At 43.3% G+C, this 14,051-nt stretch overlaps 1 protein-coding gene across 1 annotated transcript in view; it reads left to right on the top strand.

Annotated features, from left to right (window-relative positions):
* Positions 1–14,051, top strand: part of KIF5C (kinesin family member 5C) — a 151,485-nt gene that overhangs the window by 85,686 nt on the left and 51,748 nt on the right. The window contains exons 11-12 of the mRNA XM_024243602.3: positions 988–1,136; positions 12,349–12,524. Of these exons, the coding sequence (XP_024099370.1) occupies positions 988–1,136; positions 12,349–12,524 (325 nt within the window). The remainder of the gene's footprint in view (positions 1–987; positions 1,137–12,348; positions 12,525–14,051) is intronic.

Raw genomic sequence — 14,051 nt, forward strand, 5'->3', positions numbered from 1 at the left:
GTGAGTCATGGCTTTTATTTTTGGTATCACCTGGTGCAGCTACTGATTTGCTCTCCACAGTTGCCTCTTTGGGTTACTCTCCAGGTACATCCCTGTGGCATCTCAACCCCCCAGGCCACGTGCCCCAGAGATTGCATCATCTCCTATACTGGAAGTGGCAAAAATGGCCATTAGGCATGTTTGTTTGTCCCACACATTATTTTTATAAATAGTTTAAAACTGGGAGACACAAAGAAAAAACAGTTTCTGATTTTTCTTGGAAAATGGGATGATCTGAATCCTGTGGGGCCCCCTCACCACGTGGTGATGATGGGCTGTGATGGGGGCGTATGCTCAGCAGGGAGCCATGGTGTCATCTGGCCAGTCTTACTCAGCTGTGGGACCCACCTGACCTATGAGGCATTTGTTGATGTGTTAAATATATCAGGGGTGGTTTCGGGTACCACAGGTGAGGAAGAGAAATAATTGATTCATTATTTCTGTCTGTGTATCATTGGTATAAGAAACTGCAAGCTCCAAGAGGACAGAGACCTCGTCTATCTGTCTTGGTGTACCCCAAATTCATAAATGTTAATTGAACTGAAAAGAACCTCAACTTAGGCAGGTAAATCTGGTGATGGTATGCAGGGGGCTTAAAGGAGGGTACTGAACATTTGAAAAAGGCTATAACCATAAGGATGGCTGAGAACACAGACTGAGACAGTGGCAGAGGGAAGAGAGAAAGAGGAAACCCTGAGACAATTCGAACAAACGTTCATTAGATTTAGAGACCGGTGGGATGTGAAGGAGAAAAGGAAAGGATGAGCTTGAAGCCTCAAGGGTTAGTGGTGCCATTAGTCCAGTTAGGAGGATGGTTGGTGAAAGCCACAGGATCCCTTCTGCTTCCCTATTTCCAGTCTTTTGACATGAGGAATCTCGGGCTTAATCATATTGATTTAGCTAATGCTAATAATTAGCTGAATTGTCCCCCTATGTTTTTAATTCCAGAGCTAAGACCATCAAGAATACCGTCTCTGTGAACCTAGAACTGACAGCAGAAGAATGGAAGAAGAAATATGAAAAAGAGAAAGAGAAAAACAAGACTTTGAAGAATGTTATCCAGCATCTGGAGATGGAGCTAAACAGGTGGAGGAATGGTAAGGAAAAGTAAAGAGGAAGAGTGAGGCATGAGTGTGTGCTTTTTTTTATTTTTATTTTTTTTGAGACAGAGTCTCACTCTGTCACTCAGGCTGGAGTGCAGTGGCGTGATCTTGGCTCACTGCAACCTCTGCCTCCAGGGTTCAAGCCATTCTCCTGCCTCAGCCTCCTGAGTAGCTGGGATTACAGGCGTGCACCACCACACCTGGCTAATTTTTGTAATTTTTTTTTTTTTTTAGTAGAGATGAGGTTTTACCATGTTGGCCAGGCTGGTCTTGAACTCCTGACCTCAAGTGATCCACCCACCTCGGCCTCCCTAAGTGCTGGGATTATAGACGTGAGTCACTATGCCTGGCCGTGTGTGTGCTTTCTTTTTCTTGTGACTGTTGGCATCCTGGGAGACACTTGGGAAAGTTGGGGCAATGGTGCAGCGTGATTCCTCCTGGCAACAACCTGTATGAACAAGCAGATGTTTTCTTAGTCCGTAACACAGGCACCATCCCCATCCCATCACTTGGCTAGCATGCATTGTTAGTGTGGACCAGTGATTATCTGCAAGGCTGCCTTAATCTGCTTCCAATGAGATGCCCTCTATCTAATACTGTAATAACTCACTGGTACCCCTATTTGTAGGTTAGAGGAAAGTGCCTGAGACTTAGTGGCTCAGACTGCTTTTGACTTAAATGAAAAATGTCATTCTCTCCTATGTGAGTTTTATCACTGGTTTGGGGTTAAAAGTCTACCTCTGGCAAATACTTGCATTTTTTGGCTGAACTCATCTTCATGCCAGAAATATAGGGCTCTCAAAGGAGCCCTGTGCTAAAATGGAGTCTTAAAGGCTTGGTTCGTGACTCGTTTTCCTTCTTCCCCAAAACATTCTCTTTGGTTTGTTCTACTGGGAGAAAATATCTCAGAGAGCTGACATGCAGTGGGTGGGTGGGTTGTGGGTGAGGTGTTAAGAGGGGTTTCCAGATCTAAGTGCAGACAGATTATTTTAGTGATTTTAGCATTGTGACGTAGGTTAGAAGGTAGAAGGCTTTTTTTTTTCTTCTTAACTAAAATAAGGCAGGTTGCTGTGTGTGTAGGGGAATGGCGGATAGTTGGAAGTTGTTGTTCAGGTCCTCTGCTGCTGTGTTCAGTATTTTAGGTGCTGCAGCAGTACCTCAGCTTTGGGTAAGGGTAGGAGCCCGGGGGCTGTTGTGCAGGATCGGGAGGTAACGCTGACTGTTTGTAACTGCAGCAGATTGTCTTGTGATTACATGTTTGTCACTGCTTTTTCTAGTAAGGGTGGGGTGTCAATGAGCTATTGTTTAATAGAAAAACAATTACGTGGCAAACGAGAATTCAAGACAGGTTTCAGAAATGACCTAGTAGCCTAAATAACATGATTCTTTTATTTTTTGAAAGATTTTCTAGCAGCACACGTGTTTGGAAAGCTACTAGAATAATTGAATAATTCAGCACCTGAGGCTGGTGCATGATTCTTTGCAATTTGGCAGGAATGGGAGAGTCGGGAGCAGTAGTTGGCAAGGTGGGGAGTAGCCATATGAGGTTTTATTTCGGGAATCCTCCAGGTCAGTTCTCTGCTGGATGACCAGGACATTCAGTAAAGCCTTTTGGTAAAGGATTGGGGGTGCTGGCTTTAGAAACATTACAGGGTGGGCAATGAACCTTTTTTCCCCCATCATTTTGCATCTCTTGCCAAACTTTAACCTTGCAGTTCTCCATCCCTCATCAAATGCCATCCTCTGGGATCTGCCCGTTGCCCTGTTTGCCTGACTCACTGTCATGCTTAGCATCTTTTGGGCACTCAGTCCTGTTTTTGGCCTCTTTACTTGGACATCATTTTAACTGTCACTCTTCGAACACGTTGCAAATCTCCTTAGAAATGTACTGTTTTCTCCCAGCTCTTTGGGTCGCCGAGGTGGGCAGATCACCTGAGGTCGGGAGTTCGAGACCCGCCTGGCCAACATGGAGAATCCCTGTCTCTACTAAAAATACAAAATTAGCCAGGCGTGGTGGCGCATGCCTGTAATCCCAGCTACTCAGTAGGCTGAGGCAGGAGAATCGCTTGAACCCCGGAGGCGGAGGTTGCGGTGAGCCGAGAATCCACCATTGTACTCTAGCCTGGGCAAAAAGAGCAAAACTCCATCTCAAAAAAAAAAAAAAAAAGAAAGAAAAAGAAAGAAATGTGCTGTTTTCTGTGCCCTCTTGGGTGAGATCCTACATGAGCCCTTAAGTTACATAACTTGGGAAAAATAATGTATGATGATATACTCTGGCACAGAGTAGACCTCCAATAAATGTATGGGAAGCAAACAGATGCTTAATGCAGGTGCTGGAGATTAAAGCGTGGGCAGTCAGATGTGGTCTTTGCCCTCAGGACGGTCTGAGCGGGGAGGAAGGTAAATGACAGTCCTCACCAATAAATGTATGATGGTAGTCCACGCTGCATACCAAGAAGGGAAAGCACAGGTGCCAAGAGTTATACAACAGGGGGCCCTGACCTTGATTGAGAAGCCAGTGAAGGGTTCCTTGAATATGCAATATAGAGATTAGTATCTGCGAGAAGCAGCAGTTAGCCGGGCATAATAGGGGGCATGAGGTGAGGTGGGGGCTCTGAGAATGGAGGACATAGGCCAGCAGGGAGCACTGGCCTGAGATGGGCTCGAGGGATAGGCGGGGCTCTCCTGTCTTCAGAATTTTGGTCAAGGGTGTTAAGCTGCAGGTCATACCTTCGCATTTTTGAAGATCCATTGGGTGTATTGGAGAGTGGACTGCAGGTCAGAGAAGAGGGCTGGGAGCTGGGGTGGTCTTCCAGGGATGAGATGATGGTATTGAAATGAGAGGGTAGTAGGAAGGGAGAGAAATGGATGAACCTGAGAGATATTTAGGAGGAGAAATTAGCTGGGTGTGGTGAGGGGTTGGCTATGGGAGAGGGAGGTTTCAATGACAACTGTGAGTTTTCTGGCTTGCCGAGTTGGATGGAGGGTGAGACCGTTCCCTAAGACTGGGGATGCTGGAGGAGAACCAGGGGTGAGGGAGGAGGGGGTTTAGGGTCCCCGTGGAACATTCAGGGGAACATTATTCAGATAAGAAGTTAAGTCTGAGGGTCTGGAGCTCAGAGGGTTTGCTTGAGTTGGAGTTGTCAATCTTTTGGTAGTAATTGAAGGCATAGGTAGGTGTGAGGGCCCTTTGGACTACAGAGAAAGAAGAGAAGACAGAGAGAGTCTGAGAGGCCCCCAGCAACCCCATCGCCACGTCACCACTGGTTGTGATGGGAGAAGGGAATTGGGGGGATTCCGAAGGGCTCTCCTTTCCTCCCCAGCTAACATGTGTATTTAAAGGTGATTTTTCTGGGGGCAAAGTTCTTAAATGTAGAGAACTGACTTTAGTGATGTAAGTTTCAGGCGAGAAGGAGAGTAGTGAGGGGCAGTGAGGAGGCGGGGAGAGGTCCTTTGTCCCATGGAGGGGGCAGAGCTACCTCAAACACTAACTCTGCATCTCATGCTATGTGCCAGTGGATGTTACAGGGACAACAGACCAGGCCAGGCTTTTTGTTACATTCTGAGGCTGGGCATTTAATCCTCAAGTAGCCCTTGTGACCAAGAATGACAGGCCTGAAAACGTCCCCAAGTGGATCAGTCTCTGGTAAAGCTGCGATCTGAACTGAGTGGGCCTGACTCTAAGGTTCATTCTCTTTCTACTGTCTGCACAGCCTGCTCATCAAGTTAGCAAAGTGATTTGTGGGCAGGGTCAGTTAGATGCGTGTAATAAATATCACGCCAAAAAAAGGGGCACTGGAAGCCCTTCCGTGGTCTCCCCACGTGTCAGTCCTAATTCTTCAGAGCAGAAGATAATGAGGGCATGGCTGGTGTGTGTAAACGTGAGAGCTGGGCTTTTGAGATGTGGACTGAAAAAGCAGAAGTGCCCTTCACTAAAACCAGAATGGCAGGATATTGCCAACTTTCCTTTGAAACTTGACATGCACATTGGTTCTAAACTTATAGAAGGTGGCTACTTAGTTCCCCTCAACATTTCCCGGGTATTGATATTTCCACATTGCAGTCTCAACGAGTTAAAGAGGCCTTGTCAATTGTGTGCAGTCTCTTGGGAAAAAGATTTCTTTCTTTGCATGGTATTTATAATTTAAGAGTTTGGCTGCTATACTTCAGCTGCTGGAGAACAAGGAAGGGGTGTGTGTAGCAAAGTGTGTGTGCATGTGTGTGTGTGTGTGTGCACGCGCGCATGCTTGTGCTTTTTCCTACTTGCTGTTACGTAGAATGAAGTAGCAATACAAAGGAGTAGGAAATCAACTACAGATCAGGTGCAGGCAGATAATGGAGATAACTGAAAAGAGGTAAGTTTGATCCAGTTGGCAGTGATGGGACTGTGCCACAGGACAGGGCATGCCCTGCCTTAAATCATTCAAAATTGGTGAAATACTGCACTGTCTATTACATGCCTAGAGGTTGCTCTCGCCCTCCCCCACACCTCCACCTGTACCAATTTTCAACCCTTTGTAGCTTGATGCATGCTATAGATTGAATGTTTTGTGTCCACCCAAATTCATGTGTTGAAATCTTAACCCCTAAGGTGGTGATAGTACGAGGTGGGGTCTTTGGGAGGTGACTGGGTTCTGAGGATGGACTCTTATGAATGGCATTAGTGTCCTGTGAGTTCTGAGAGAGCTTCCTTCCCTCTGGTCTCCACTATGTAAGACTATAATGAGATGCCATCTGCAAACCCCGAAGAGGGCCCTTACCAGGAGGGCCCAACCATGCTGGCACTCTGATCTTGGACTTCTAGCCTCCAGAACTGTAAGTAATAAATTCTTTATAAGCCACCCAGTCTATGGTACTTTTTTATAGCAGCTCCCGGTAAGACAGGGGCCACTTCAGAATGCAGGCCTGGCAGTTTTCTCCTCTGGGCACTGTTGAACCTTGATTCTTAGAAGAAGGCTTGTGGCTGGTATCACATACACTACACTAAGCTTTAATTCCTTTCTGACATTGCCATGGAGGCAGGATAACTCCGGGCATGTGCATGTGGCTAAGGAGAGCCACTCACTGGCCTGGTTCCGTTCCCCAGGGTGCTAGTTAGGATCCTTGGCTTGCAAGCGACAGGAATTGACACTGCCTGGCTAAAGCAAAAAGAGAATGCGTTAGAAGGATACGAATGATTCGCAGACTCCAAAGCAGAGGCAACAGGCTCCGACAAATGTAGGCTGGGTCTGCTTCAGGGATACAGGCAGCAGAGACAGGCAGGTCTCTTAAGTGGCCACACCTGGAATTAATGCTTTTTCCCTTCTGTATGTGATTATGTTGGAGAAGCAGAGGCCCAGGATAGAAGTGGGAATACTGTGCTTGCTGGTGTGCCTTGGCTGGGGAAGGGCAGGGCACTTTGATAAATTGTCTGATGAAGACTGCACGCAGTTTAAGGGGCTAATTCCTTAAAAGGAAGTTGAGGTGCTATTTTTTAAGAATGGGTGTCAAGTGGCTGAAAAGCAACAAATGTTCACCACAATCTACTAGTGACATCTTGTGGGCCGATATCGATGGCTGGTCTTTATTCGAATCTGGAGGCTCTGTTGGCTCTTTAGCCTCACGGAGATTTGTTCAGCCTGCTTGCTTAAGGAACAGATAGATGGAGTGGGGCAGTTGCCAGAAAATGGAATTTTTTTTAAAGCTCTATGGCTTTGTTGCTCATATGTGCGGGAAAGACTCGAACAATCCTATATATGGAGATAGAGTTAGATAGTTGGATTCAGAGTGAATTACAGCTCCAGCTCATGCTAACCTCCTCCCAATCCATCAGGAAAACTCTTGACAGGAGGATGGGGAGGGAGGGGTGAAGTCTGGGTGCATGGCTTCCTGTTTCTGCCAGGTCAGTCTTCACACGTGCTGTCTTCTGATACTTTGAATTTTGCACTTGAAAAATAATTTTTTACAGGGATTTAAGTCAGAAAAAGGAGGACCTGAAAATCCAGGTGTCAGAACAAGGAAATGACCTGACAAACTGGTGTATCTGCAGATTTTCTTCTCTTGAATAATTGCCTATAAGATTAAAAAACAGTGGATATAGATTTACCTTATCTGCTGAAGTCATGCAAATAAATGATTTCATCACAGGCTGAGAAAGTGTGGAAAAATCGGCAGTCTCTAACGCAGATTTGTTCATCCAGTTCAAAACCTGTGAGGCCAGCAGGCATGGTTCAGTAACTAGCTAAATCTGTAGCCTCTAGTCTGATTTGGGGCTTTGTGGAACTTTGGGACCGCCACAATTGGAACACAATTTGCTCTTTTAACATTAAATCTTCGAAGATGCTGGCTCCCTTCTCAGATCCATGATTATAATGGACTCTCAGAAATTAGCATTTCATTGGAGCGATCTAATTTACTAGGCCCTCTGCTTGCTTTTGAGAACACAGCCAAACTCTGTAAAAGAAATACCGTCTGTTTACTAAGAGAATGTTGTGGCCTGTTCAGGTGGTCATGAATGTAAGGAGGATGCAGAGTCCCAGGTGACCAGTTTATTAGAAAATCGCTGTAGAAGGGATTAGAGGATGTTTTAAGCTGCTTACAGTGTTTTTAGGAATGAGGGTGAAAGATGCTATTTGCATGCAAAATAATCTCATAAAGGAATGATTTTTTTTTTTAACATCACATTTATATAATGACATCTTGTAGCCAGCTGCTCTCACCCATCTGGCAACTTAAAGATTTCCTTTTAGTTTCTTTGATATAGAAATTACCTACCATTAGGTCTGCCACTGGGCCTATTTAATTGGTATTAAAAGAAAGCACCTCGTTTGCCAGATCTGCTGTGGTTTCTGGCGGAAGCTGTGAGTAACCAGCAAATCTCTGCTCCGGAGTTACTGAGAGAATGCAATTACCTTTCTGTGTTCTCCTGAGGCTTTAGGAACTCAACTTATGAAAAGGATAACTAGCTTGTTGCTATTTCATGTGTGAAGTTTTAATGAATTACTGGCAGTCTAATGGTTTTCTTTCTTTAAAAAAAAAACCCAAAAACCTATTTTAGAAATTTTAATAGACCTAATGAGAATTTTTGATTAGTGTGTCATTCTCATCTGTTGCCGTTGATGGATTTCTATTTTTTGTAGAAATGTTATTTACGCCCTCTGGGAGTTTTTATTTTATAATTAGAATGCTCTGTAAGCCTTATAGGTATGCTTCAGTGAATGCTCCTATGTAAACACAAATCTTTTTAGTCCTTAAAGGTAATTACATCTGACAATAGTAAATGCCAGGATGCTTATTTAAAGAAGGGGAAGGTTTCCAGTGTGTGTGTGTGTGTGTGTGTGTGTGTGTGTGTGTGTGTATGTAGGGAGGTCTTTCAGATGCTTTACAATATTATGAGCTCTTTTCCTATAGACAGCAGGTATAAGCCTCAGGGGCTAAACTAAGAGAAATCTCCTTTTAATGCAAAGAGGGAGACTCAAAATAGATGCTAATCTTCATTTGGTGGTCTTTTTCTCCTTCTCCCACCATCAGAGTTCAGGGCGTTATCTCTCTAGGGTCTGTTTGCAGCTGTTTTCCTTGTTAGAATCAGTTATTCCATAATCACCATGTGGGGGCTTCTCCAGAGACTCGGTCCACTGCAGTGCAGGGAATATTCTCCATTAACATGGTGAGATTGCCATGGAGACAGATAACCTAGTGTCAGGTCTTGCCTAGTGCTGGGAATTTACAATCCCCAGACGTGTTCGTGAGCTGGACAGTGTAGTTACCAGGACGCTTCTGGAAGTCATTTTCTCGGTCCTTTGAAGGGCAGTGGTGTTGGAAAACCAGCCCTTGGTTCCTCTCTGGGCAGGAGTTGTGCTGCTTTAGTTCCTGCGTGTTGCGGCTTTGTTCTTCTCCGTTGAAATGGCTGCTGTAAAAAATAATCCTGACTGCCTGACCTTTAGAATATAAACTGAAAAGCGCTGGTTGTTTAGATGTAGCTTTGTAGGAGACATGTTAATGCTTTGATTGAGAGAATTGTTCAAGAGAAACCACACAAAGTCTGCTGTAGGTTTCAAATACTGTCTTAATAATAATAAAAATAAACCTGAAAGGGACTTGCATGGCTATACCATGTTTTATTTTTGGAACTGAGCTCCAGCCACAAAATTATTGTGAAGATCTCAGAAACATAAATCACAGAATAAGTAAAAATAATAATTTATCTGCCAAGCCTACAAAGTTGCAAATTTGTCAGGGAGAGGAGGGGATAAAAGGTGGACTTTGAACGATATTGCCTTTTGTGCTTTTTACATATACTATCTTCATTTATCTTTAGAACAACCCTGTGATAAAGGCATTGTTATTTCCTCTCCTTTACAGAAAGCAAACCAAGAGGGTAAGCAGGAGATGGGCTTGTGATTAATGAGACCTGTTAAAAAGTACAATGTGGCTTTAGCGTCCTGCCATAGCACTGGAGATGAGAGAGTCCCTTAACTACTTTCACAGTGCGTTGCAGCAGCATTGGCTAGCTTGTTGGATCTCTGCCATCTGGGACAACCCTTCTACTTAGTGATGCTATAATTCCTTAATGGGAGAAGAAGGCAGCTTTAGGGGAAGTCAGGCCTGTGACTTTGGTTAGAACAGGTCACCTGCTGCTAAGGTTATAGAAGTCTATCCCCGGCCCTTGCCCACTCAGCTGAATCAAAACACACACTGGGCAGCTCCTTAGCTTACCCTAGTCTCATGATACCATTGCCTCTTTGGCCATTTGAAACCAAAGAACACAGGGAATATGTCTCTTCCAGATGTTTTTGTATCTTACCTCTTGGAGTGAGTTGGCCTGTGGATAATATGACCATGTTCTGGTTGGTGTCTGGTCTAGTACAGCTAAGAATTTCATCTTTGTCATGCGTAAGCTAGAAGATTAAATTCATACTGTACTGGATTGCCCTGTTCCCAAATTTCAGAAGCTAGAGCTCAAAAATTAGAGATACAGTCACAATCCAAGAAGAGGAAGGATATTTACCAAAGTGTTAGTGGTGAATTTCTCTGGGGAAGGAACAGAATTAGAAGGGAGGGGTGAAGGAGGACTTTCAAGTTTTAGTTGTATACTCCATATTGCTTGAGTAGTTTATGTTAAGAATGTATCCTGAATTATTGTGTGATTAGAAAATCTATCTGTCTGTCTGTCTATCTATCTATCCATCTATCTATCTATCTATCTATCTATCTATCTATCTATATCTGTCTATCTATCTCTATCTAACATGTTTAAGAAAAAGAACACGGTACTGCTTTTATAGCCCATGGATTTAGCAGACTGTAGAGAATATAGATCCTTTAATTGGATGAAATCCAGTGTGCACACTAAGGTTGTTGATGGATATTTTAAGCCAGGAATTGGAACTGAATGAAATATTGATTTGGTTCAGGTTCTGTTCAAAGGCTACTCTGATATTCTGGTTTTGTTTCAGGTCAATAATTTTAGAAAAAAGGGTTAAGTATAGCAGTCTTGTTGGAAAAGGAAAAAGGGTTGGCTCAATTTTGTATTCAGCAAAGTAATAGTTTATTCTACGTTTTGCTTCAAGTTGCTGCTTCAAACGGAACTGTGATACAAAAGTGAAAGCATTGGGTGTTAATTTTACTTAACACGGGGGCCCCATGTAGTATTTTGTGGTTATTCAGCGAGATAATGGAGTCATAAGCAGCAGAACTAAACTATCACAGTGTTTTGTTTATATTGAGATAAATGTGTACAGTGTTCAGGTGGGTTCCTTGAAGCATGATACATATTGTTAATGAAGCCACAGATGGAGATCTCAGTTACTCTATTATTTATTTTTATTTATTTATTTATTTATTGAGACAAAGTCTCACTCTTGGCACCCAGGCTGGAGTGCAATGGCGCGATCTCGGCTCACTGCAACCTTCGCCTCTCGGGTTCAAGCGGCTCTCGTTCCTCAGCCTCCCAAATAGCTGAGACTACAGGTGTGCACCACCACACCCAGCTAATTTTTGTACAAATACTAAATTTTGTATTTTTAGTAGAGATGGTATTTCACCATGTTGGCCAGGCTGGTCTCGAATTCCTGGCCTCAAGTTATCTGCCCGTCTTGGCCTGAGCCACTGTGCCCTGCCTTCTATCATGTATTTTGAAAAACTCTCTGACTCAAGGCAGTTTTCCTGGGGAATTTTTACAAAAGGGATTTTGTGGGCTGGGAACTGGGGTGAGGCTTGGAATACTGCAGACACTCTTACTACTGACTGTAGCAAGATGATTGTGGTGTTGATGGTAAACATTGTGATGGAAACGTATGTTGGGTTTGGTTTTGTTTTCCAGGAAGATATTTGGGAGAACTCAATGGGGCCAGCAGTTTTCTTAGAATCCTTTTTATGCACTTTATGTCTTTGATGTTCTTGTTGGAGATAGCCATTGGCCAGCTTGCAAGCTGTACCTTTTCCATCAATTTGATTGACAAATTTGGCAATTCTTCCTTTGAAGGCCCCAACAAATGCTACTCTGCAAACTGAGAAGTTGTAGGTAGGATCTCTGCAAGATAGTCTAGATTGTCTGCTTTTCTTTCCTAAGACTACCTGATATCACAGTAGATTATTCTATTTGAACTTTCCAGCAGAGCCAATTAATTCTGGTTTCCTGGGGGAGACAGTGGTATTGAAATATGAGCTTTTGCAGCTCTAGTCTTGGATCCAGGGCTACCCTGTCTTCTGACCTCAGATTCAGAGGTTCTTGAATTCAGAGGATCAGAGCCTTACAGTGTTCTATCAAACAATGCCAGTGTGTTTCTTTATTTGGCTGTTTCTATTAATGAAACAGTGACATAATTAATTCATAATTAGGATGCCTTAGAGGTCTGTTTCCTTTTTAATCAATCACTAGAGAGACTATGACTCTAGTAAAGCCCCAGGATATTCCTCAACTAAAGCAAAATGAATGTAAAGAATTTAGGCATCTCTGCAAGTTGGAGTAGCTTGGAACCAGTTTACTTCAGGGATGCATCTTGAGAGGGGAGGTTTTACATAGTTCTCTTTTTTCTTAGAATAGTTTTGGCCAATTAACTAAGACCTTTCTTGTCAAATAGAAAGAACACAAACTCTAACCACACTACAGCCCTTCATTATGTATTCTGTGTATTTTTCACCAGGACTGATTATTTTTAGTACTCTTCCTGGAGGGTTGCATACTCAATTTCTTTAATCCCCAACTCTGCTTGGCTATGTTTTGCAGGAGAAGCTGTGCCTGAGGATGAGCAGATCAGTGCTAAGGACCAGAAGAACCTGGAGCCTTGTGATAACACCCCCATCATAGACAATATTGCTCCTGTTGTTGCTGGCATCTCTACAGAGGAGAAAGAGAAGTACGATGAGGAGATCTCCAGTCTCTACAGACAACTGGATGACAAGGTCTGTGGCCAGGGATTCATAGTTCTCATTCTGCTACAAAGATGATAGATGGCAGGTCCCAGCTCCCTATGGGGCTGATGTAGGGCTACAGCCCAATCTTTGTTTCTGGTTTCCTAATACCTACCCTAGCACTTTGATGTTGCAGATTCAGGGAGCTTGATTCATGTGGAATGGAAATGTTATAGGGAACTTGACTGAAAAAGCAGTGTGTTGGCCTAGATAGACAGGCAGGTACTATTTAGAGTCTTGCTAGATAGACAGGCAGGTACTATTTAGAGTCTTGCCTTCTAGAAATTGGACTGGGCTGATTACTACATGAAAGGTGGGGTGTGTGAGTGTCTGTGATCTTTAAGTCTCCCTTTCTTCTCTGGGCCTATCCTTCACCTCTTGGAAACTCCAGCAGTAGCCTCAGCTAGGGGCAAGGGTTGTGACTCCCAGAATTCAAGCATGTACTTTAATCATATAACCATAAGGCCCTGGGATGAGAAATCCATAGCAGTGTGGTCTGATGGCTTCACCTAATTGGTGAAGCTCTTTTCATGGGTATATTCTTGAATGAAGTAGTTTGAACATGCTAATTGGGGATGTCCAATTTTATGACAAGCTTTTGGGACTCAAATAGTCATGTAAATGCACAAGTTGGCATAGAGGAAAAGAGGCCTTGGAGAACACTGGGAGAATCAATTAAAGGTTGGGTTAGGAATCCCAGAGGCATGAGAATTGAATTGATGTTTTATATGATCTTGGCATGTTGCCCTTGGAATATTCTAAATCCTTTCAGTTCATTTCATCAGGGTTGCTGATATTTTTAGCCTGATTTAATCTTTTCTATTGTGGTTCAGCTCAGAGTGCTTAGGGACACCTCCGGCTTGTATGAAACAGCTTTGTTATGTTAACCTTGCCATTAATCTTACAGGCCTCTCTCTTTGAGGTAAAGCTCAGAGTCTGGTATAACCTTTGCAAGCTGAATGTGACTGGTTGCCTTAAGGAAGCTAGTTCTGCTTGTTTGTGATTCCAAGAGCTTGCACTATAACCACAGCTTTATTCTAGGGTCATCCTACTCTTCTGAAAACACATTTAATAAAATATTCATACCCACGAGATGGGTTACTTGCCCTTTAGGCTCCACACATACCGTTATCTTCCATTTCTATCTATGTATTTTATGCAAAACCTCAAACAAAGAGAAAAAAGAGATCAATAGTAAGTTAACAGTATATGCAATTTCTTGATTTCTCCAAGGAATTGCTATTGTTTAAACAGTAAAGAAGATTAGACCATATGCATTTTTTTTTCTCATTTTAGAACTGATGGGCTCATTTTTATTAATTGCAGAGAATCCTGGGTGAGAGGGTGAGAAGCTGTTTCTGTGCTCAGTTCTCTATGAATAGACGCCTGAATAGCGGAATCGGGATCATTTACCTTGGCAGCATAAGGAACTTTCATTGATCCAAGAGAGAGACTTTAGAGTCTCAAATCAGACATACGAAATGTAGTGATTAGGACAGAGAGATGAAAATGCCATGT

The sequence above is a fragment of the Pongo abelii genome, chromosome 11, assembly GCF_028885655.2.
Source record: "Pongo abelii isolate AG06213 chromosome 11, NHGRI_mPonAbe1-v2.0_pri, whole genome shotgun sequence".
In the NCBI taxonomy this organism is placed as follows: Eukaryota; Metazoa; Chordata; class Mammalia; order Primates; family Hominidae; genus Pongo; species Pongo abelii.